The sequence below is a fragment of the Macrosteles quadrilineatus genome, unplaced genomic scaffold, assembly GCF_028750875.1.
Source record: "Macrosteles quadrilineatus isolate MER2022 unplaced genomic scaffold, UCM_ALF_1.0 Scaffold_7__1_contigs__length_78375512, whole genome shotgun sequence".
In the NCBI taxonomy this organism is placed as follows: domain Eukaryota; kingdom Metazoa; phylum Arthropoda; class Insecta; order Hemiptera; family Cicadellidae; genus Macrosteles; species Macrosteles quadrilineatus.
In genome coordinates, this window is record NW_026542600.1 from 41121795 (window position 1) to 41148667 (window position 26873).

Here is a 26873-nt window from a genome sequence, read left to right on the forward strand (position 1 = left end):
TCATAACTGGCGGGATTTACAACTGTAGTGCTCATTTCAAAACTCTACTGCTTAAAAAGTACAGAAAACACGATGCTCTAGCTACAACGGCTTGTTGCGTACTGAGTGTAGGAATACTCTGACTACAAGATGGCGGTGGATCCTAGCCCCGCCCACTGTCGCGCCCGCTAAAATGTCTGTCACTTCCTGGATAACTCCTGTAAATTGTACCAAACTTAAGTCAAACTACATGTAGCTCAATGAAATTTGGCTGGTTAAAAATATATTGGAATTTTAAAGTTCTAATTATTAATCTCAAATGTGAATTACATTAGTATTTGCCTATAACATTAATATGAGAGTTAATTGTCTAAACTGACATTGCAGTTAACCAGCCAACTTATGCGCCAGCTGTGAAGCCAGCTACGGAGTTAAGGAGTGTCCAGGGATTTACAACATACCCTACCACGATGCCTGCAATTACGCCTACTCTTAAGGTAAGTTGTACTCATATTTAGTCTTTGCAAACTAATGTTCTAGGCACAGTTCTGTAATTAATTAATCCTGCATAAAATGTCAGTTATTAAGGAAAGAAAATTTGTACATTAAAAATTGAATTTTACATTGGTCTCCTACATGGGCATTTTTTCCTTTGTCAAGTTGAGGAATCATGTTAAGTAGGTCATGTTTTCAAACGTAACCTACTTAAAAATGTTTCATAATCTACTATGTAACAGCAAATACAAACTGAGTATATGATGCTTTCTGAGGTAGTTTTGAATTTTACAGTCCCACAATATATCTGTAGTATTTACTTCCCTCGTGTAAATCTTCTTTTTAAAAGGTTTCACTCGTAATATATTTAGTAATTTATATTATTTTTAGTACTACAGCATTGAACATTTCCATGGATGTATACCATTGCAAAGGTGTTTCTGTTCTGATTTGCTGATGACTTTTCTGAGACAGCGAATTCAGATCAAATAACTTGTTTACAAAGCACATTGGTACAATGTATGTTGTGGTGTGTGTGTGTGTGTGTGTGTGTGTGGGTCAGCTGAACATTTGTGTTTGTTGCAGCCTGCTGTGTCAGGAGGTGCGCAGACGATAACCAATATACATACATTGCAGACCCCCACTCCCCTCCGCAAGGTGTGTGTCGTGCGTTGTTTCCTACAGCTGTTTACTCTGTGTTCAGACCTTTCAACCCTTTGCGATCGGAAGTACTATGTTCAGGTTGTCTTAAGCAGTCAGATGGTCAGCTACCGGTTTGGTCTTTTGTATAGCAACTTGGATGAATTCCACATTAGTTGTTTTTGCTGCTCAGAACTGGCCGATGTCGAAACGCTCAAACGCTCAGAAGACTAACAGCACTGGCAAAAAACATGGGTGTTTATGGTTTTGTTTATTTTTTATGTCTCTTTTGTTCATTGTAATGGTGATACCTAGTAAACAGCTTACAAACTAAAATAATTCAGAGCTGGTGGGAGGAAGCTGCCATGATGAGCTGCTTGATGTCACAACTGGCCAACCGAGCGCAAAGGGTTATTGGATCATGCTATCATTTGTATCTATATTAGAGTTTTCACCTGGGAACTAAGGGTATAAAATTGTAAAACTGATTATAAGAATTTAGTTAAATGGATTGTCAAAGCTGATTATACAGAAACAGGTAATCAATTTAGTTTCTTAAGAGCTCTCTTTTGGCAACATGGAACTTTCGAGGTGTTGTTTTAGATATGTGAAATTAAGATTAAGATGTGTCTGAAACAATTGGTTAATAGCTGGACTATTATATTAACAAATTTTGGGACTGTTTAAGAATGACATTTAAACCTAAATATAGTAAAAAGTTAAAAATAAGTGTCTACATAATAATTTACTACGATATCAACATTTCCCTTGTCTCCAAACCATTTTAAAGTTGTTTAGGATTTGGTCTTAAAATGTTAGGGGTGAATTGAAATTTTCTTTCTGTTTGGCCTAGTTTGAAAAGGTGTTCCTCTTTATGAGACAAGTGTTTCACCAAGTGATTATACCCCTTAAAGTTTTGAATCCCAGGATATTGTTTATCATATTTTGATAGTCTTGGGATCTTGATGTGTTTCATAAATTTTTATCACTATTATGTTTTTGTGTGTGTATATATTCCAACTGCTTTACAATTTAAACTTTTCGTCTCTTTCCAATTTTAGTAATTTTGTTATCGATTGTTTTGAATTGTAGATTCACAATACAACCATGACACCGTCGGCAACTACAGTAACAACTGCTCAGCAACAACAGCAGATTCAAAGGCTTAAAGTTGAAGATGCACTGAGCTATTTAGATATGGTCAAGTACAAATTTGGGGACCAGCCTCAGGTTTACAATGACTTTTTGGACATCATGAAAGAATTCAAGTCGCAGAGGTAAGTGTTTGCTAGTGGTGGCAGTTTTTTTCACTAAAAAATGTTTTTTCCACTGTGTGTTGTATCCAAAGTGCTATGTCAGAAAAACAAACATAAATAAATGCTTCTGGGAGTCAAACCCTAACAAATGATGCAGACTGTAAAATATGAGGAAAATATTGTTCAATAATTTTAGTAACATAATTGAGCACAAAAATAAACAGAATAAATAAATAAAAGCAATATATCTGTAGAAAATGATATATTCAAATGTTTGACCCTTTATTAGAAAAAATATGAGACTTTAAATGGCCAAGAACAAGTTACAGTACTAAGGGTTACATGAGGACTGGGATGGTCATAACTCTGTAGCAATATCTTGAAATCAAATTTTCTAAATTTTCAAGTTCAGTAGTATTTTAAATGTGTTCCACATGGTTCTGATCACTGGTTATTCTATAACATTAATGCTGAGTTTAGACCTATTTTGTGTTTATTTACTTTTCACGTAAAATGTCAGTTGTTTAATCTCTTCAGAGTGTTGTTGTTTCCGAAATAATATATAGCAACTACCCAGGGTATTCAGGAAAAGGCTAAGCAACCATATACTTATTTTATGTTATATCATGATGGTTTTTTTAACAAAACTGTTTTACAATTGAATATTTTCACAGCATTGATACACCTGGTGTCATCGAGCGGGTGTCAAGTCTTTTCAATGGCCACCCAGAACTTATCGTTGGATTCAATACATTCCTCCCACCCGGATATAAGATTGAAGTAAAGACTAGTGAACAAGTAAGTTGAGCTCACGTATTATCATGGTGCAATAGAACCTCTATTAACCGTCGCCCTTGGGATTGGGAGCATGACGGTTAATTGGATGTGTGTGTGTGTTTTTTTTTTTTTTTTTTTTTTTTTTTTTATATTAACTGATAACGGAAGTCCTGTTATAAACCTGTAGAGTAAGTTGAGTTAAAAGGTCTTGGAAGAAATGATAACTTGTCCATGTGAATAATACATATCTATATAATTAATACGCGAACACAAAGTTTGTCGGTTGAACTCCTCCGCCATTTCTTAACCGATTTGATCCATTTATTTATTTATTTCCCACGGTTAAACCAATTTTACAAATTTGTGTACATCAGGATGGTAGCCTAAGATATGAAATGAAATGTTTATTTGTCACATAGAATTTACATAATTGTGATACATCACCAGTAAACATATGAAACGTCAGTTTTTCACAACAAAATACATGATATTATATATTTTATTTCATTGTAGTTAGTAATATATTATAAAATAAGGTCAGAAGATTAAAATATAACAAAAAGAGTTAGTTACAAAAAATTCATCAACTGAATAAGGACAAAGTAGTTCCAAATGTTCCCTAAGTAGTTTTTTTAAAACATCCATCTTTTCTGTCGATTTGATTTGGTTAGGGAGGTGGTTGAATAGCTTCCTACCCATATACAAAGGAGCTTTCTCATAAATAACTGTTCTATGGATAGGGAACTGAAGAGTGTTTCTAAGAACTGAAGATATTAGTACTAAATAGATTATTGATTTATACAAACAATTGATATACAGATCAGCAATAACAGTTACACATAGTTACACATAATGGTTCAAAAATAACAATTTACAATTATAAAATGCAAAGCAATACAACCATAACAATATAATATTCAATGCAGTAACAACAAATATAAATAGAATATTAGAAATTACATAACAATAACATAACTGTATCAGCACTCGTATGACTTTGGTTGAGAATCACTTATTATTTACAAGTTTAATAAGCAAAGCACTACAACAAAACATTGATAATTATTCAATACAATAGCAACAGATAATAACGTGAATACTCAAAGATAACATCATTATTTACAGCATTATATTACATGATTAAAAATACAGGTAGCAGAACAGATGACAACAATAATAGAGTAGGAGAAGTGTGTTTGGAGGAAAAGTGAGGAGACCATGCCCTCACAGACACTGGTGTAGCCCTTTAACTCAGCTACCAAAAGATAACAAACACTACATTATATTGAAAAAAACTATGAAAAGTGAGGAGCCATGCCCACACTAAAAAAAAAAAAAAAACACAAACACTCAGATGTGGCCCTTTAACGCAGCCACCAAACACCCAACACTACAGAGAAGCTCAATTCTACCACCAACGGACCTTGCCACTTCGTACTTGAAGAAGACTTTCTATCTATCACTGCTCCAAGTAGAGGACTGAGCGTCTAAAAGTACCCAAGAAGTCCGAGAAGAAATCCATTGACGTCATATTGGAAAGAGCGTGTCGCGTAGATTTGCAAACTGGCCTTACATTTTTTATGCCCCAGTGGCTTTGAAAGTTCCCATGTTATCCTTATGAAGAACATAATTGTGTACATTTTGATCAGCTGTATAATTTAATTGCTGTTATTTATTTTTCAATTTAACGAACATTAGGTACATTTACTGATTTTGTTGAAATTAAATATTTACAACTTAAATTTACAATGTAAAAAATCGAAATAGCCTGGGCAATTTGATATATTTTACCTCCTATATAATGAAGAACACCTACAATATGAAGATTCACACAAACAATGAACAAGGATGTTAGCCGAAGTGTTACTATTTTGTAGGAAACACAGACTTAATTTTATGATGATTGGCAAAGGAAAACACTCTAAGGCTGAATTAAACTGGTACGGCAAGGACATTAAATTATTGTTTTAATAAAAGTCATGTGATTTTAAAATAATATGACTACATCCAAGAAACCTTAGTAAAACTTTCATTGAAGGATTTGCATTATTCACATTTAAGGGAAACAAAAAACCATCTGAACAACATTAGGCCTTTCAATTCGACATTTTTTCAGGTAAATATAGCCATTGAGTATAGGCCTATACGTGTATACTCAATGATATAACTTACGTTATATAACAGTAACTAGCCAAATTATTGCCAATTGAAGCAAATACAATTGTAAAAGAGATGTAATGCAGAAAATCAGGCAGTTCTTAAGTAATGTAAACCAATTGTTATCGTTATAAAAAAATGATTGAAATTTGTAAACGTATTGGCGATAAAGGGTAGTACAGTGCGGTACTTTGGTCATTGAGGTCCCGGGTTCAAATCCCGCCAAATCTCCAATGGATTTTATCTAAGTGATATTGCCGCAACCCCTAGGTCTAGCCTGAAGTAATGTGAAAAACAATTCCGGCCTTGTGCCTAGCGTCCTAGTACAAAAATAGTTCGTACAGTGAAATAAAATCACATTTGAAAATAATCTAAGTACTGTAGCGAAGGGACAGTTACATGGGTGACTGTTTATCATGTGAGGCATGAATTTGTTGATTTTTAGTTGCATGTCAATTGTGCAGCTCCTCGCTTGTATGGATATTACAAGGTATTACACATTAAAATCTGCTATGCTCTTGGGTGTTCCACGCTTTACAGTCAGTGATGGTATAAATAATGAGATCCAGGTGTTAATACATTGCATAGTGTTCCTTTTAAAGTTTGACAGAATTTTTTGGATTCAAATTTCATAATAACCAGTGTATTGTCCTTGGACAGTCATCAAAATTTATGCCATATGTTTTGAAACTCGGAAGTACAGCTACCTCTATGTGGTGAATTCTGGATTGTTTTTTATTTATTTATTTAAATGAAACAAATTGAACACACATTTTTACAGATCATTATACACCATGCTGCAAAAGCCTGACATGGCTTGTCTGCAGCTCATTAAACTAAAGGGAAATCAAGTCCAAACTCTTATCACTTCCATCAGTCAGTGTTTGTGTCCTCCTTATCTCTCCAGTCCAGTATCACAATCATCATGGAAGTTCCAACAAATCTGCAGCCAAACTACTATGCTACTTTTAAATATCTTTACAATAAATTGTTCATTGTGTTAACAAAAGTCATCTCCTCTATTTATTAACAATTTTCTTCTATTTTTTACTTTTTTTATTAAAAAGTGTTAGCACTGATATGACAACCATACTAATTTGAAAAGCTGAATAACATTTTTTGTGCATTTATACAGTATAAATAAACTTTTTATTTATTTATTTATTATTATTATAATTATTTTTTTTTTTAATAAACAAACTCTATGTATAGATACTAATAATATCCAAACAAGCAAAGATCGGCACGCAACTAAAAATCAATAAATTTTAAGCCCAACATGATTTTTTTCTAAACTTTCATGGAATTACGCAATTAAAAAAAATACTCATATAGGAGAAATAATTTGTATTGCTGTTTTTTAAAGCTTAAAGTAAAAGAAAATGTTTACAGGAGTTTGAAAAATACCCAATAAATAAATATTATATTGGCGGGCGAGACTGAATTGCAAGTTCAGATCAAGATTTTCATTTCCATCCATGATTAAAAAATTGGTTATGAAATATTTTAATTTTTGGTGAGAAAACCAACACTTAGTCTTGCTAAGCATCATCAATAGTGTACAAGGGAATATTTAACAAAATTAACTGTAGATATATTCTGTGAATGAAATAGAAGCTTTAAATACTTAAAATAATCCTGAGGGGCAAACATTTACATTACAAATTGACTGTTTTTTTTAACACTAACTGTTCTGTTTCAGGGCTATTCATTTCAAGTGCAAGTAAGCATGCCTTCTCCCAGTGCTGCCACGACAACACTGGTGCCTGCAGCTCCGACAGTGCACCACACCCATATACCTACAACTGTGATGCCTGTAGCAACCACTAAGCCTCTGTTGCTGTTAGTATATCTTATTTTGATAATTTGTGACTGTTAAAAACTTTTTAAACTCTTTTTGAAATTATTTAAAAGCCTTCATTGTTATGTCAGGATAAAATATACACTCAAAGAAAACACAATAACTTTTGGTAAGATAATCATTCCTCAATGAAAATATAAACAAGTAATTAACTTGAAAATATATAATGGAAGTCAGAATGACTAGTGAATTATCTTAGCCAGGAATAAATTTGCATTAAGTGAAAAGTAGTTATCAATTTGCTCGCATGTTTGTTGTAGGTCTGGTACAACAATTGTGAGCCACGGCAGCACTACAGCGGCTGTTGTACCCCCTCTGCCACCCCCTGTGCCGGCGACTACACCTCCACACTTCCCAAACCACACAACTACCAACATCACGCAAGTACAAGCGCACCAGGCCGTCTCACAAGCGTTGAGTCATGTAGACAACGCCCAGCCTCCAACTCCCTCCAGCCAACCGGTTGAGTTCAACCATGCCATAAACTATGTCAACAAAATCAAGGTTGGACATGAATATGAATTTAATTATTATTGATTATTTAATAGGGGTGTGCGAAGCAGCAAAAAATTTTCGATTCGAAGCAACGATTCGATTCAAAAGATTTTCGATTCGATTCGATGCAACTCGATTCGAAGCAATACGGTATTTTTCTATTCATAATTGTCAATTGAGTGGATTAACAATAATTAAAATTTACCACATTTGTGTAATACAAATTTTTGTTGATGTGGTAGGCCTATTCATACTTAACATATGAATTTTAGGTGAAAAAATTTTATTTTCAATCATAGGGATTAGAATAACCTGTATTGCTGGAAATACCAGTGAGCTGCTTTACTTCCCTATTTCATAATTTTTACTTGGAATTGGCTCAACTGCAAGAAAGAAGAAAATATTTCTTTTATCAAGACATTCATTCTCATTTTAATAACTGTTTAAATAACTAAATAGGTACCGGTAGCTAAATTACAACAAATTTGAATGGAACTTAATATAAAAAGACAATTAAGAAATAAATTTACATATCACAAGTTTAGGGCCTGTGGACCGGCTTCAGGACTGCAAGCAAGAAGAAAATAAAAATAATATGTTTCCACCATGCAATATGTATCATTCATTCCCTACCTCCTAACTTCCTTAGTATAATAACCTCACACTTACATTATTTGTTACATCATCATAAATCAAGAATTATCTATTATTGGCATGAGTAGGCCTACAGCTTTACATAGGCATTATTTTTATAGGGCCTAAAATAGTAATAGGCTAAGCAACATGACAAGTGGAGAACTCATTGAAGAAAAGATATTGTGTAAACTAATTTACTATAAAACTCAAAAACAGTAAATAACACACAAACGTTGTTTATGGTATAATTATTAAGGACTGTAAAAAATGCATATCATGTCATACAGTAGTATAGACCTACTGCACGAGATTAAAATCCTAAAACAACTGATTTTGATAGCTAATGAATGAAAAGAATTAAAAATCCATAAAATAAAGCCAAACAATATCACAATTAATTAGGTACCCGAAAAGTAACTCTTAAATAATATATAGAAGATTAAAATAATATTATATTAAGAGATAAGAAAGTTAAATGCTAACTTCTAGTGCCCTTGGACAACAGGTCAATGTTTTTAAACCACCCAAAATGTTTTTGGAACAGCAGGGTCTTTTTCTCTGAAGGAAGGGTAGTAGTATGTCAACAAAAACAATGAACCACTCTCAACAGCCAGGCCCGGGCAACGATGTGTGCATTCAAGGTCATAGACCCTCCCCCTCCCCTCTTACACAACCTGGTTGCTACCCAGTTGCTTCAATTGCTGACAAAATTCAAGTGATGAAACAAGGAAGTAGAGACAAAAAAATATATTTCTTTATTCAAAAACACAAAACTGTTACAGATCATTTTCAAAGAAATTAATTCATTGTAATTTGTGAGTTGTAAATATTGTATTGGATCTTAGAAATATATTTTTTTAATCCCATCTAACCAAGATACAGATCTGTTCACTATTATCAGATATTTCTTTTGTTTATAATTTATTATGTAAAATACTAAAATATATTTTTTATTAGGTATGGAATAAACAATAAATGATTAAACTAGTATGTCTGGATAAATAGTCTTTCTATTCTTTTGACTTTGTTTTCTTTGCACTGTTAGTGTTGCATCACGGCTTTTGTCTTGTCACTCTTGTCAGTAGACGACTAGACTGGCTCTGGCTAGTGGCAGTGCGGCAATTGCTCCGTTGTGTCTTTAGGTCGTGAGCCAACTTAATCTTTAATTCTCATTTGAACATTTTAATTCCTCTGTAATAATAGATATAATAATATAAGAGTGTTTCATTGGAAATAAATTGTTCTTTTTTTTCTTTTGCCCGAACATTCGGGGATCGGCAGACCCCTAACAAAAATACCAAATGACATTAAGTCTATAACATTAATCTTACTAGTTAAGTATTAAGTAACAATTTTTCAGACTTATTTTTAAAATGATTTTGGAGTAACCTATCTTGTTTTGGCTAGGTTTACAGTAGTAAAATATTTTTCACACTGCTTACATCAAGACAAAAAACAAAACCTTTCATCATTTGCAATGTCAAAACAAAAAAATATAAAACAATTAAAGTTATATTTAATGCAAAGAATGTATTAAATAAGAACGCCTTCGTAAAGGAAACGCAACAGCAACGCGCTCCTGTATTGCGGGTATTGCATTGACTTTCTGCAGGCGTTTTTCGTATATGGATACTGACTCCCTCATGAATCGAATCGTTTTTTGACCACCACTGAATCGAATCGCGATTCGATGCATCGAATCGAATCGAATCGAAATTTCGATCCATTTTCGATGCATCGCACACCCCTATATTTAACTAACACACAGTTGGCATTACAAAAATGAAAAACTTTTTTATTTCACTGACAGAAAAAAAACCTATTATTATTTCTTATTATTATTTCTTGCTAAACTTCATTTTGTGAACATCTCTAATTCAAAGAACTTTTCACAAGTAAATAACAAATAAAAAGTAAATTGTACCTTCAGGAAATAAAAATAATTTTACTTTTATCCTCCTCCTTCTTCTTCTATCTGGACTATTGAAAAGTTAATTATATAGATTCTGTGGAACGTAATAAGACCCTTGATAACACGTGTCACTTAAAATACATTTGAATTTATATAACCCTTAATTACATGACACTGCAAATCTCGAATACACGTCTTATTTGCAGATCCCAACGAGATACTTCTTATCAAGGTTCTACTGTATTTCAAATAAAGGAGAATAAATAAAGCTGCATCCCCCTGGCTATGAGCACACTTGCGTATCAGTTGTTGTTGGAAATGACTCAACTATGGATAAATGTCAATTATATCTTGCAGCTAAATTGTAAAAGCAACATTGCAATCATCTTACCTCAATATGTATATTTGTGAGAATTTTAAATTATATTTTCTATATGGTTTCCCAAATGCTAATGCAATAATTTATTCCAGAACCGTTTCCAAGGGCAGCCTGACAAGTACAAAAGGTTTCTAGAGATTCTACACACTTACCAGAAGGAACAGAGGAATCTGAAAGAGGTTGCTGGAAGTGGAGGTCAAGCAACCAACACCAAGCAACTTACTGAAGCTGAGGTTTACTCACAAGTAGCCAAGCTGTTTGAACACCAAGAGGATTTATTAGCAGAGTTCGGACAGTTCCTGCCAGATGCTACAAACCACCAAACTCAGCTGGTAAATTTGGTCTACTTTCTATTAGCCTACATTTTTATTTATGCCCAATCAGTCATCACTGAGCCAAATGTTTACCCGTGATGTATAGCTTTGGTGAGTTGGTAGCTCAGCCGGTAGCATCACAGACTTCTGACCCAATGCAGCGATGTCGTGGCTTTGGATTCTGGTCACTGCCGTAAACATTTTATCAGTACAGTTCACCTTCGTACTGTACCGGCTCACCCCTTGCTTTGCTGGATACGTTCCACGCATGGGCAGTTAGTCTATGTGGACGGGCAAATGCAAGGTCAAAAGAGGCCATTGGTTAGGGGTCCAGCTGGACTCATAAATAGCAGCCATCAATGTAGGCCTACTGCCTTACAAGAAACCAATCCAACAGTCATACAAAGCAATTTTTTTACACAAAATTCTGTACAAAATGTATGTCTGCTGAGTGATTATGCCTAGTAGTGAATTTGTATACTGTATTTACGATGAGTTTATTGGTCTGGTCATGGTACAATAAAATTATTTGGACAGAAACAAGATTAACATTGATGATGAACATTTTTAATTTTGTGGACTTGGGATTTATTTTCATGCTTCAAATGTGAATCGTTGTCATGGCTGCTGTGATGGTGACAATAAAAAATAATAAATAAATAGAACAAAGTGAAAGCGTCGTTAATGATAACAGTGTTAAATTTAGCTATTTATTCTATATAAGTGTTCTTAACCTCTTTGGAATAGGTACAGTAGAGTCCCGATAGTCCGAAATGGTTGGGACCGGGCTTATTTCGGATTACCAAATATTTCGGATTAATTGTTTTTTTGTTTTTTTATTTTTTGAAATTTTTTTTGTCTTAGGACGCAGGCGCTCGGATTAAAATAACAGTGTCATTTAATTTTAATTCATTAATTTTTAGAATTATAATTTTGTCTCCTTTTAAATAAACAATAACAGTATTAAGTATTAGTTTTAACAAATGAAGAAAAATGGAATATTATCAAACCTTTAATAGATTTAAATCAAATCTTTTTAAGTTCATAAAACCTCTAATTTCTATTTTTTTTCTAAATAAGTGTTTGCTTCTTTTGCTAATCAAGCCTTAATAACAATCAATACTTTTAAATTTTAATTAAATCATCCTAGATTTTAAGCAACTTGGTATAATTTATTACTAACTGAATTTGTATTGTTTACTCTTAAGTTTGAAATATCACAATTGCAAGTTTAATAAAACGTTTAATGTGTTAACCTAGGCCGTGTTTCAGTCCCGGCGGGGAGAAGAAACCGCCTCAGTGAACCGTAAACCTACCATAAATGTCAAGATGCCCTCTTCCTTCAACAGTAGCTCTGTCAGTCCTAGCCCCAGCCCTGTCCCAGTCAAGCTTTGTACCCCTGCACCTACCACAGTCACCACCACCCCTCATGTGGAGCCTCCTCACTCGGCTCAACCAGGTAGGCCAGGTCACAGTAAACTGAACAAATAATTTTATATAGTATATATATTAAGAGGTAGAGTTCTGCTAGTTTACATAGTTACTACTATTTTATTTGTTTTTATGATAACTTGTACATTATGAATACAACAATACAGTAATAATTTTATCAGTTTATTTATGCTTTGACGACACCACTGTCTTTGTACTTTGTATTATTTAAAATGTTGTGAGTGAATAAATTATTTTAATTTCAATTTGAATTTATCTGAGAAAGTTTAAGTCCATGGGCTTATGGATACACAGTATAAGGTCAAAAAATCTAAAACAGATTTTTTCTTCTTATCTTGGACTTCTCCAGATACTAGTGTTTTTAAGAAATATTGTTGTGTTATGTGACTTTTATTGTCTATCTTCCACCCCCTGGACTCTTTTAACTTTTCAGGTAAGCTAGCTGAACTTGGTCCTTTTATAAACTATTCTTCATCAGTCATTAACCCTGTCTTTAAAACATGATCTTAGTATAATATATGCATCCCTAGACTCAGTCTATAACATTACTCTAAAAACATACATTGAATTATAATCTTTATTTATTGGAAAATTGATTTCCTTCTTTAATGTTTCAAATGATCAAATTGATTGCATGTTTTTTTGTAATTTGTTGTACATGATGTGTAATACGTAATTAAATGTGACATAAATAATCTTACCTAGTCTTCTTTAGGCCCAGTAAGTAAAACTTGTTATTTTTCCCCATACCTGACAGGTCTGAAGCGATCTCCTTCAATAACACTTCACCACTCGTCTCCCTCGACCTCCCACCACACTACTCAGCATCCCCCAGCCAAGAAGCATAAACCTAACTTCGCCTTTCGAGACATTTCTCTTTCCGAGGCAGCCAAGTTTGGCACCCTCACAGATTTTGCCTTCTTTGATAAGGTATGTATACAGTTATTAGCAGCTCTTGGTAGTTTTAAGCTGTAAATTTCATCTTATTGAAAAACATCTAAGTACTTGTATCACTGTACTTGTCTTAGGTAGATTTTTTCTTCTAAATTAATCCTCCTTGGAGGTGAGTCGGTGGCTCAGATGGTAGCGTCACGGACATCAGGCTCAAGGCAGCGATGTCGTGGGTTCGGATCCTGGTCACTGCCGCAAACATTTTATCAGTACAGTTTACCTTTGTACTGTACCGGCTCACCCCTTGCTTTGCTGGATACGTTTCACGCACAGATCTGTTGTCTATGTGGACGGGCAAATGCAAAGTTAAAAGAAGCTGCCAACTTCTAAAAAAAAATTTGCTGTTTAATAATCTGTACGTGAATTTTCTCAATAATATTTATTTGAAGTTGACTATTCACACCAATCATACAAAAAATGATTTCCCTATTCATACATAAAATGTTTTTCATGTTTTTGCTTTCCAATTCATCAAGAAGACAATCATTACATTTTAGTTGTGATCTATATTCTAGGGTATTTTACATACTTTGTTTTGTTTTTGTTTTATAATTAAAAGATGTAAATTTAGGACACCGCAGAGAGAGGCAACTGGTATTTTTCAAGTGAAGAGACTGGATTGGGTCCATGAAGCTGTAAAATACAACACATGTTATTTTGCTTTACGTTTGCCACAAGTACTAAATGATTTGGCAATGACCAAGTCTAAGTATGATTTATCTCTGTTTATAGTGGATGAATATACTCACTATTTCATATTCCAGGTAAGAAAGGCCGTGAGGTCCCAAGAGGTCTATGATAACTTCCTGCGCTGCATCGCCCTGTACACCCAGGAAGTGGTGTCTAGGGCAGAGCTTCTTCAGCTGGCCACCCCTTTCCTGGGAAGGTTCCCAGAGCTTTTCAGATGGTTCAAGGAATACATAGGCCATGCTGACGGGCCTCCAGTACATCTCAGCTCTAGTATAAACTCTCCGCCCCACCACACCCTCAGTGGGGGAGACAACTTGCTCAACAGCCTCAACAGACCAGACCGTCCCACTGGAGAACAGGGTGAAATAGGTAGGTCAAACATGTTTATCTTGCCACAGCAATAAAATATTTCAAATCAATTTTATTTTCTGAACAATACTTCAATTATTTAATTTGGAATTCAGAATTGCTCAAAGTTATATAGGGTTGTAAAGCAATTAAAGGCAGGGTGAGAACACTCATTTTATTTACAGAAAATAAAACCGTTTACTAACTAATCATACACTTAAAGAAACTCTGTTTTCTATGACTAAGACAGATTGAGACACACTTTTAAATTTAAGCTACATTTTAATCTTCCAAAGGGGGTTTGGACAACACAGAATGTAAGATATTCAAGAGTCTATTGTAATTTTTCAAGGAAACTAGTAAACACCCTGATTGAATAGTTTGTAAGAAAACATGCCAAGATTAGTAAACCACATTTACCTTAAATTATAGGGGTGGATCTTTTTCTGTTCAACTTGATTGCAAAAATTTTTTCATTACCGGTACTCTATAAATATAGGCTTGCAAGGCGAAGGGACGTAAGTACATATTAATATGCTATGTGCTTATGGCCATTTGTCTTGCAAGCGACGTAACATGCTACAGCAAGATACTTACTGCTTATTATACAAATAATTTTTTGAAATGCTGTTTCCACCCTATCTATTATTTACACACACACACACACACATAATGTGTTTATTTGCTTTCTCAATTGAAGTGGATGTTTTAGATTTTGCCTCGTGCAAGCGTCTTGGTGCCAGCTACTGTGCCTTGCCCAGGAATCATCAGCAGGAGAAGTGCAGTGGACGCAACGCACTATGCAAGGAGGTTCTCAACGATACTTGGGTGTCCTTCCCTACATGGTCCGAGGAGTCCACTTTTGTCACTTCTCGCAAGACGCAGTACGAGGAATATATCTATAGATGTGAAGACGAACGGTTTGAGGTGAGAACCCAAGTGCAAAACATCATAAAATCTATGTTGTTAAAGGGCAACACCCACCTGCCAGTGTTAGGTCTTTGACAGTCTGTAAAACACATACACACACATAAAATTAAACCGTAGGCCATCAACCAAACCCCATATTTGCAGAGTGTTACGAGACGATAGTAATCTTTAATTCGTTGCAACCTAACAGTTTGGTGTTGCACATTGATTACAGCATACGTCAGTTCTTGGAAATAATTAATTTTTATATCATACATTTTATACAATGGTTTGTGTGACATTATAGTTTTAACATTTGTATATACAGCCAATATTCTGTGAGATGCCTGTTTGAAAAACCGTTAATTTCTTGGATCATTCGTAGGTGTACTGTACTAAATTGAAAATTGTCAAATAAACTGTGAATCGTAATATATCTTTTTTAATAACCATCCTAAATAATAAGTTTTAATCATCATGAATTCTCATTCATGCAAACAAAGATGAGAAACCCTAATCTTACATGTTCCATTTCAGCTTGATTTAGTTCTGGAAGTGAATGCGGCAACTATCCGTGTACTTGAAGGAGTTCACAAGAAGCTCTGTCGAATGTCAACAGAAGAAGTAGCCAAATTCCATCTGGACGATTGCTTGGGGGGAAATTCACCCACAATACATCAAAGAGCTCTTATGAGGTAGGTAGATGACTTTAGGAACACTTAGGCTTATGTATGTTTTGGGTAAAACTTTTGTTTAAAAGCCTAACAATCTTAAGTGAAGTGTAATGCTTAAGTTTGTAACTGGTAAGCAGGTCGTCCATTTCATGGAGTTTGCAGACAACATTTTAAATCATTCGGTTTGATTATAAAATGAATTATTAACAGAATAAAATCTCAATTTTACTATTTTGTACTCTAGTAGTGTTTAACTCTTTTGGCTTTAAATGTTGTAAATAATGTGTTTTCTTGTTCAGTAAACTTTGTGCTTTTTTAAATCTAAAAGGCCTAGTGCAAATGATGCAATGTTGTATAATTTTAATTTTAAATAACAGAAAATATTTTTCTGTGGGTGATATTTTATCTGAGCATATGGTTTCAAACTTTAACAATTTCAGAGTTTATGGAGATAAAGGGCCAGATATTATCGATGGGCTGAAGAAGAATCCTGTAGTAGCTGTGCCCGTGGTGCTGCGAAGGCTCAAGGCCAAAGACGAAGAATGGAGAGAGGCTCAGAAGGTATATATATTCAAAGTTTTATGATCATTATTTCATGTTTCACCTCAGATACATTGTCTTCAGTATCTTTGAAACTTTAGTACAATGATTGTTGTTGGATAACAAATGTTCAACTTGTTTTACACATCCCCTTAGAGAAACAAATCACAAGTAAAGATTTCAATTGTAAGAATTCTTTACTCTCTTTTTGTAATTACTACTCCCAGATGCTTATTTCCTGATGCCCAAAAATCATCAACTCTTAGATTTTCTTGTTCATTTACCCTCCCTCCTTTGACTCTTCTAGCTACTTTAAAATATTTTGTCTAACGTTTATTCTCTTCAAGTGCTACACACTACACCTCCTAAACATTCTTAAGTGTATGTAATAATAATAATAATAATAAATCTTATTTGTCGTAAAAATACAATAGTATCATTGACAAAGTCATAAGATGCAGTGCAACTGCCAGGTCATACAATATTTATTCTCTTTTAAAACTATCTTAAAGGTAATAGCCCAATATTGAAGAGAGAACAAAAAATGTAAAATCACACCAATAATGTTTTGTACTTTGTTAAATGCTTGATGATTGTTTTAGGGCTTTAACAAGATATGGAGGGAACAAAATGAAAAATATTATTTAAAGTCATTGGACCACCAGGGTATTAACTTCAAACAGAATGACATGAAAGCTCTACGGTCCAAGTCAATGTTCAACGAAATAGAAACGTGTTATGATGAGGTAAGTAACTATATTTTATCACCTCATTCTCTTAGTTTTACTTTTTGAAGATTTTAAAACATATGTGGGCTGTAAAAAAAATAATAGTGGTTTTGAAAAATAAATAAACATATGATTATGTACAAAATTTGCCTCCTGGACTTTAAATCATGGTCCTATAATGGTCAAAGGCACAATTCTCAGATTTTGCTCTTAGAAGCCTATGAGAACACTAGGCCTACCACTGTGGTTCTTATCCTTGATAAAGGTTTATACAACTTTGCCTCATTTGGTAAACTCCTTTTTCCTACTTTTATTACGATTGCTTTAGGCTTGTCAGTTACAATAACCATTGGATTTACATTCTCATTCGATAATCCCCTAAAAATGGTCTACTGTAAGTGTTAAGAGTTATTGAAGTTGGGGTACATAAACCACTACTAGTTTTTCCTTGCTATGAAATTAAAATACATATTAATTGCAAAAAAAAAAAAAACCATAATAAACTGCACATTTGTACTCTCAGGATCATTAATTAATGCTTTTATTTAAGTAACTCCCTCCAGTCCAAGGACGAGAGACTGCACAGGTCACACATTTATTTATTTTCTTACTCAATACAAATACACATTTCATTTAAACATTTATAATAAACTTGTTCGCAGCATTTCCTAGTTTTGTCCTTCGTCTTTTCATTTCATTATGTCGAGTGAGTCGAGAGATTTTTATATCTATATTATATTTTTTATTACGAAAACATTAGTTTGCTTGGTTCTTAAACCGTAACAAAGTTTGTAAACGTATATCAACTAACTTTAAACTATAAAACGTTTAAAATTTAAACATCAAAAAATTGAAGAAAGAAAAAATAACAACTGTATATGCATAAAATTTTAGTTAAAATATTGGTTAAAAACATACAACAAAGTAATAGAGAACAAAAAATAACAATGACAATAAATACAAAATGTAATAGTGATATTAGGCTTTAACAAAAGTACACATAAAATTGAAACAATAATTTCAAATTATTGCCAAGTTAGGCGTAAACATCTGATATTTCCATACAGGTTTTTTACATCTTATTTTACTAAATTACAACTCATACCACATGCTCAAACGTGCCTCTTAGAAAATGTCTAACCACCCTGAAATTATTGTTATGTCACCTCATTTAGAAACAAATTGTCAATTCATAGTCATAACGAAAGATAATTTATATTATAAGAGCTAATTACATATGTTGTGTCGCAGCGTCATGAACAAGTGGAGGCTGGAGACCCGACTGCTCTGCCTGGGCCTCATATGGTTCTGCCCTACAAAGACAAGTCGGTGTTGGATGATGCGGCCAACCTCCTTATACACCATGTCAAGCGGCAGACCAGTATAAACAAGGAAGACAAGCAACGGATCAAACATATGCTGCGGGTTATGCTGCCGGACTTCTTCCATCATCCTCGACAGGAGCTCAGTGAGGACGAGAGAGACACAGCAGGTACGATAAACGATATATGCCTCAAGTAGACCTCTCGTTAACTTGTTCAAAATCTGATACATGTTTATTGTTTTTTTGATGCCCATAATTTTTTTCAACTGATTTTGTCCTGTAATTCATGTTTACAGTGTAAGCTTTTATTGCTTAGAATACTAGAGGTCCATTACATAGATTTAAGTAGAGGAAGTTCTCAAAAGAAGAAATCCTGTGTTTAAACCTCTAGGTCAGTTATGCTCCTCAAAATTATTTACCACAGTTTGAATTTTATTTTAACTACTCAAATATTTTTTACAGACGACAACAAAAGTGGCGCCCCAGCCAGTCCGAATCCTGAAATTGGTACGAACAATAAGAGCAGATCTGACGACAAATCTAGAAGCAGTGAAAATGAAGACGTTAAGTTACCCATACACGCTCTCTCATCCCATCCGGTGAGTTAATAAATTATAGTTAAATTAACAAGCCTTTGTTGGAGATTAAGTATTCACATTATCCCTTTTACTAATGTTAGTTAGCTTGTAAAATTTTATTTCTGTTTTCTCAACAAAAGCACTATTCAGTAGAGTATACTATAAACGTCTGATATTTATCAACACATATTGCCTTCAAAAATAATATCTATGGCTTGAATATGCACATGATTTTATCTTTCGAAAGTCAAAGCACAAACGTTACATACTTTAAATACTATCAAATCATACAATTTTAAATATTCACTACCAATAATTGACAATAAAACACTTTTATGAAATGAAATGAAATGTTTATTTGTCACATGTATAATGCCAATGTATATGTATATTTTTATTAAAATTTGAACTTTACTTTTAAAATATTGCTTCAGGCCAACACAGTTTTCACTAGGTCGATGCTGTTTATAAATTGTCTAACCTTACTAAAGGCAATCTTGATATTTCCAGGATGAAGCTTACACTCTTTTCTTCGGCAATGGGAACTGGTATTTGTTCTTTCGGCTTCATCAGATCCTCTGTGATAGATTGACACACATCTACGAACAAGCTAACATTTTGATACAAGAAGAAGGAAAGTTTAAAGAGTTGAGGTCTGATGCAGCTGCTCAGTCTCTTAGGCTCAAGCCTAAATGTGAATTCTTAGGTATGACATGGAAGTAGGGCGTTTATGTTAAATAAAAAAACGTATATTTGTCAATAACAGTAAAGCATGTTGATTCATTAATGTATGGGGGTAATTTTTTAGCCAAGAACAGTTTTTAATGGCGTAAAGAATGTTTAATAAGACAAATTTTATCAATAACTAAAATACAAAGATTTTTCACTTTTCAACATAATTGCCATCAACGCTCAAGTACTTTCAAGGCGTAGCCCCAGCTTTTAAATCTTTATCAAAGAACTCAGCTCTGGGTGTAAGGCTTTTTCTTATTCAATGTTATAAGAATAAATTATCCTTTGATAAAAAAAAAAAATCCTACATAGACTCTTATCTTTTTATTTAATATCTAATTCATGTTTTACAACTTGGTTTTTGTTTTGTGTGTTGAAATGATGGTTTTCAGTAGAGAACGACAAGTACCGGTAGTGAAATTTTAGGTTTGAGTGGGATCGGGTTCACCACTGGGAATACTTTTCGGTACTGTTAATCTTCAGGTTCAGCTCAAAATTGATAATTAAATCAGAAGTCGGTTAAACAAATACTATGCTTTACAGGAATAATTCAACTTCAATCCTACATAGTTGTGGAATTTTTCCCAACAAGTTGTAAAAAAACAAAGGTCATTTTGTCTTGGACAGTTTTGGGATGGTGGTAAGACAATTTGCGGTCCAAGTTCAATCCCAGAAATTTCAGTTAAAATTGCTTGGCTGTTATCTTTGGGAGATGACGAATGATTTGTTAAGTTTATCATTTTTATCACAATACCATCAAAATAATTTAACTCTCTGTAAACAAACTTGCGAACTGATAAATCCAACAATTCACAACTTCAACCAATCTACGTAATCAATGACAAAGTATTTAGACATACATTTATTCACACTATTATGATGTTAATTTAATGAATTTATTCTTTAATCACATGTAAAAACTTTTTATATGGCAACAATTGAAAAAGCATCAGTTTTCTCATAGAGATCTGATCACTGTAATAGCAAAAATGTTGTATCTAGACTTGAAATACAGATTTATCCGGGGGATGTTTTGAATAAATTGGTATATTAAAAGATTTTGTTTATAAAAATTGTAAAAATTTTATGTTGCAGCGGAAGTGGAAGTTGAAGATTACTATTCAGTATTTTTGGATATGGTGAAGAACGTGTTGGATGGAAACATGGATGCCAACACTTATGAAGATACTCTTAGAGAGATGTTTGGGATCCATGCCTACCTCGCATTTACTTTGGACAAAGTTGTTATTTATTCTGTTAGACAGGTAAATAAAATATCAAATATCCTTTTGGTAAGAGGTACCTTTTGTTAATATTTACATCTAACTGTTTGTATGTTTAAAAATTAAAACAATGATGAAACTACTTTTTCTATTCTTACAAAATGTTGTATTTGTGATATTCAAGTGCTATGACCCAACACCCGCCACTCCTAGGCAGTATTTTAATGCCAGTTTTTGGTACTGTTATTTTTCACAAGAACCCGTGGCACCTACACATTACTAGCATAAAGGCAACTACTATTTGTCTCATAAGAAATTTTCCTCTGTGTATAATATCTCTGTACTAGAAAAACCATATAAACAAAACATTTGGTATTTGAGAACAACTAGATTGTGCCAATATTTGCAAGCTTGCTAGTCCTACTTTTGGTTATTATGGATCCGTTGCTGATAGCTTAAGTACTTATGAATGTTCCTCTAATTATATAAGAATGGTGCTGTAAAGTGATTAATAACAATCCCTGAAATTGTAAAGGCAACCCAACCAAAAATATAGTTAATGTGGCTAGTGGACTAGATATCCAATTTTTATAAGGGTCTTAAATACAATAAATGGGCCAATGGTTTGACTTCTAATTACAGTGTGTATGTCTGAAAAGAAAATCAATTATACCACTACTTCAGATGAGGATTCAACAAAGCAAATATGACTGGAATTACGGTAGCTTATTTTAAAATTCCTTATCGGTAAAACAGAAATAGGTGACAGATGAATAACGATGGAGAGGGTCGGCTGCTGGCTCCAGTGTATGTGTTGATGTGTGGTGATTGTTGCAGTTGCAGCATCTGGTATCAGATGAGCCGTCCTCCAAGTGTGCAAGTTTGTTCCTGAAGGCAAACACAAGGGGAGGAGCGGGAGGATCTTGTGTCACAGCTCACCAGCGCTCTGCTGCAGAAGCTTCCTATCAGCGCAAGGCAGAGACTGTACTTGAGCATGAAAACTGCTTTAAAATCATCATTGTAAGTTCATCTAGTGTTAAGAAGTATGTCTCATAAGTAGAAATAAAAAGCTTGATTGTTTCTTTCAAGGCCTTCGTAGTTTTCAAGTTATGTCAGGTCTTTTAACTATCTAACCCAAGTTTTCCTAGCAAATGATCGTTTGATTAATTTTCCCAACGTTAAGTACGTTTTTGTCTTTACTCATGTAGCAACTTATTTTTGTTCCAATAATAATCGACTAAGACAATTCCCTATGTTGTTTGGTTTTCAACCTATTTAATTCAAGCTAAATATATTTAGTATTCACACTGCTCAGGATAATCAAGGTGTCCAGCTGATCATGGTCAAGTTCGTTAATTTTCATGTTCAGATAAAAACTGAATAAATATTCTGTTTGAGCTGGCTGATCTAATCTTACATTATGTCAGCCAGCTCGGGGGGATAATATCATGGATTTTAATTCATTGTTCGCAAAGATTAATTTAAATGAGAATTCATTGATGTCCCTAAACAATATGATTCCCTGATAGCCAAACTTTTCAAAACTGATACAATTTTACACCTGAACTTCAAGATCCCGGACATAAAGGACCAGCCAAACTTTCCAAAACTGAATCAGAAACTGGATTAACTAGCATGGAAATAAGCAACAAAACTAGCTTTATGTCCTTCCACTAGAAAATCAGTAGCTCAGAGATGTCCTAAATATAGTACAAGATTTACAAGAACAAGAAAAAAATCCTGATGATCTAGAGACATCGCTCACACTTGCTGCGGAAGCTGGACATGCTTTACTGTTAGAAAATAATAAATTAAAGCAAGAACTACATGATATGAAGCAAAAATTCTTTTCCTTAAAATGCCAAGACTTCAGAGACGATAACTTTGCTGAGGCAAAAATTGAAGAGCTTGAAAATGGCAAGGAATTCTTGCTCTCCCAAAATGCTTCACTGGTTGAAACTCTAAATGAAGTAGAACTCCTACTAGAGAAGAAAAGACAACTAAGAATTAACATGATATGAACCTTTGAAGAAGAAGATAATGAAAAAGAAAAACTATTACTCGACTCAGCAAATTAAATTAAGCAATTAGGTGGAATGAAAAACAAGCTGAAACTAAACCAAGATGACAAAACGGGCCAAACTCGGACACCAAAACCTATTGGCACTTCAGAAACACAAACAAATCACTCCGATTTGTATGTTCCCAACTACTGTGCCTCTCTAATTATTGAGCTGGCTCAGCTAAAAACTCGACAAGACCAACTAGAACGCTCTGTGGAAACTTTGCAAAAAGAACTTCACAAACAAGGTGAACTAACAAACCCTGCTACACCATCAGCAGTCACACAAAGTACACCCACTAAAGAGATTTTTCCTCGTTCTAAAAACCACAACCTAAGCAAGTGCAAAAAACCAATTGGGAAGGAAAGGAACCATTTCAGTGTATCCCTCCAAGTAGCCAAAAACAAAGCTCGGCTTGAAGAACCTGCCAATGTAGAAATAGGCTTACAGGTAGATGGTGTAAAACAGAAATGCGATGCTGACATCTTGACACAAGAAACTACAAGGAGAGACAGCTAAACTCCTTTCAAAAAACTGAACCCGGATATGACCAGGAGAAACAGCTAAACTCCTTCTAAAAAAACTGAACCCCGATATGACCAGGAGAAACAGCCAAACTCCTTCTAAAAACTGACTCAAAAAGAGAGGCTTCCACCTATGACAGCAAGAATACGAGGCGACCAGAAAACTTTGAATGACTTTTTCATGAAGCATACTGGGGGAGCCAGACAAACCCCGGCACAAAAACCTTCACAAGACCGTCCAAACCGTTATAAGACCAACCCACAAGATCTCTACATAAATCCACCCAGCCAACCTTCTCAACCACTCACCCCTACGCACAATAATAGTCATTATATAATAACACAAGCACAGGTCCATTTCCCAATTGACTATTCGCCACCAAAACAAAAGAGGAATGGCCAAACACACCAAAACAAGAATTTTTTAGACCTTTACCCAAGAAAAACAAGCAAATTCAAACAAAAATGCAATACCAGAATCTTTCTAAACTCGATGTACCCAGCAAACAGGCTAACCTACAAAGAAGACAGCAAGTTAAAATAAAATCAATAAGTAAAAATACAAATCAACTTGCCTTCTTTCACCAAAACATGGACAGGATGACAAACAAAATTGAAAGACTGGAACACCTTCTACACAGCACTAACCCGACTTTGTAATTCTTACAGAACATGGACTGAAAAGTAATGCAATACACCATGCTAAATTGGCTTACTACACACTTATCAGTGCATATGGAAGGAAAGAACATATCAAAGGAGGGGTTGTTATTTACAAGCATAACAATATAACCAACAAAACCAAAAGTCTAGAGATAGAAGGATACAGCTTGGAAATGGTATGCGAACAGCAATAAAAATACACATAAACAAGAAGAAGAGCCTTTTCCTCCTTGGAGTCTATCGAGACGTAGGAATTGGCTAACTCTGGAAGTCGCTAACCCGGCCGCGCCCATTGCACGGAGAGTTGCCAACCTTGTACGACAAAATAATCGTACACTGCCGTATTTCAAAATGTCAGTGTCAATGAAGATACAGTAAATGTTGTTTTTTGTTATCAATTCCACTTTTAACAGATAACTAGTCCAAAGTAATTCAAAGACAATTAAAAAATCATGAAAAAGTGTTTTTTTTTTCATTTAACTGTAGGCTACAATGGACTGTACTGAAATTTTCATGATTTCGATCTTAAATATAAATGCCATTAGTATAAAAAGAAAATAATAGAATATGAAAAATATTGAAAATTCAGTTTAATTGGTACTAAATAATTAAACCTCTACGAAATTAAGCTAAAATACACGCAAGTTCTCAAACACGGAAAACAAATCCAATCGTAATGTCGTAATAAACCAAAACAAAACCATTAATTAATACAGTCATCAACCATCGTAACTTTCATAACTAATTCATAGATTTAAAATTAAATGTTTGTCGTCGAACCATCCTACTTACGTGTACAAATATGACATAGACTAAGTTTCATATCAATTTATAGAATAGCTGTAGGCCTAAGAGTTAAAACCAAGTAAGTATTGTAGGCCTACTAGTAAATTATAGCCTAATTCTTAAATGTGTTGAATTTTTTAGTAATAATATTAAATGTTTATTTAAAACAGTGTTTAGATTATACACCTAAGCACCACTAGTAAATAATAGGAGAAGATATAATATTCATACAATAAAATGTGACAGGGTTATTTTAATTTACGATTCTTAATCAACGAATTGACGGATTTTCCTGATTTCAGTGTTGGGTTTCCTTTATACCGTACTGCTTTCACAATCGAAATAAACTATACCAAGCCATTGCTCGGTTCCCCGTTCCCCGGTACTGAGCTACTCAATAGACAATAGCTTTGTTTTTGGATAAGATCGAGTAATTTTAGCTATGGTCACCATTCATAAAAATGGTAACAAACCAGAACACCTGGGTCCATTTCCCGCTCGGAATATATACGCTATTCCGTAGTTAAAGCGGGAAAGACGTCACCAACTCTCGCCAGCGGATCGCTCAAGTCGGCGTGCTGGGAAGTTTCCAGGGTTCAGATAAAAATTATTGATTTAATTAACTCAAAAACCTAGCACAGGTACAGATTTGTATGGACGCAAAAATGTAGTGTGAATCAGATGTGAACTCAGTACCGGTAACCAACAACGCTACTGTACCATCATCATCGTTCACACCTGGGAACAGCTAATTAAATTAATTTTAAAAATAATGAAAAACCGTTCAACGAAATTTTGAAACAAATTGAGGTTGCAGTTTCGTCAACCTCAACACTTAGCGGCCTTGTCCGCTTAGCTTACCAGCTAAGCTTAGAGTCCACCATGACACCAAGATACTTGGCGGCGCGAACGGATTGGACTTCGACGTCCCCCACCCTCAACGGCACAATGGTGTCAATCCGCTTTTTGGTCAGAATCACGATCTCAGATTTGTTCAGCGCGAGTGAGAGACCGTGATCTGCCATCCATGCCTTTTATAGTTCGCATGACTCTGTTTAATTTTAGCTGAGCCAGCTCAACACTACGTGTAGCTATTAAAGCTGCAATGTCATCTGCGTACCCAACTAAAACGGTTTCTTCAGGCATTTCAGACCTAAGGAGGCTGTCGTAGGCAACGTTCCAGAGGTCTGGGCCGAGTATGGAACCTTGGGCAGCACCAGAAGTGACACTCATCGTCCGCGGGCCTTCTGTAGTATCATACATGAGGAGGCGGAACCAGAGGTGATCCGCTATAATGCGCATGAGGTATGCCGGGACGTGGAAGGTGGAAGAATTAAATGCGTTTCGCACATCGAGTGTAACGAGCAGCACAACCCTACGAGAGTAGTGATTAAAATCCTCAGCTCTCATCACGACTTGCTTCACCTCCTCCATAGCGTCGACCGTTGATCGCCCCTTCCTGAAGCCGTATTGGCGAGGGCTCAGGTCCCCCGCAGCAACAACGGCTGAATTCAGTTGGGAACGGATCAACTTCTCTAGGACTTTCCCATCCGTATCCAACATGCAAAGGGATGCAAGGGTCTGTAAGAGGACGGCAGTTCTGGGTCTCCTTTCCCCTTCCCTACGAGCACGAGCCTAGTTTTTTTCCAGCACAACAGAAATACCCCTCTGCCAGGCAGGCGTTGTACGTGCTCAGAAGAATCAGGGGATTGATTGAAAAAACCTTCTTTAGAGCCTCGCCAGGTACCCCATCAGGTCCAGCAGCCTTGTTGTTTTTTTAGGGTTAAA

At 34.7% G+C, this 26873-nt stretch overlaps 1 protein-coding gene across 3 annotated transcripts in view; it reads left to right on the forward strand.

Moving 5' to 3' along the window:
• Positions 1–26873, forward strand: part of LOC128998049 (paired amphipathic helix protein Sin3b) — a 59584-nt gene that overhangs the window by 16704 nt on the left and 16007 nt on the right. The window contains exons 3-21 of one of the 3 annotated variants that reach the window (XM_054424007.1): positions 367–476; positions 1060–1131; positions 2206–2390; positions 3044–3167; positions 7006–7145; positions 7425–7668; positions 10679–10918; positions 12161–12359; positions 13110–13282; positions 14068–14362; positions 15054–15268; positions 15788–15945; positions 16365–16485; positions 17067–17210; positions 18444–18684; positions 18979–19115; positions 19605–19800; positions 20922–21091; positions 21887–22069. In XM_054424007.1, the coding sequence (XP_054279982.1) occupies positions 367–476; positions 1060–1131; positions 2206–2390; positions 3044–3167; positions 7006–7145; positions 7425–7668; positions 10679–10918; positions 12161–12359; positions 13110–13282; positions 14068–14362; positions 15054–15268; positions 15788–15945; positions 16365–16485; positions 17067–17210; positions 18444–18684; positions 18979–19115; positions 19605–19800; positions 20922–21091; positions 21887–22069 (3347 nt within the window). The remainder of the gene's footprint in view (positions 1–366; positions 477–1059; positions 1132–2205; positions 2391–3043; positions 3168–7005; positions 7146–7424; positions 7669–10678; positions 10919–12160; positions 12360–13109; positions 13283–14067; positions 14363–15053; positions 15269–15787; positions 15946–16364; positions 16486–17066; positions 17211–18443; positions 18685–18978; positions 19116–19604; positions 19801–20921; positions 21092–21886; positions 22070–26873) is intronic. The other 2 variants (XM_054424008.1, XM_054424009.1) reach the window with 2 other exon arrangements.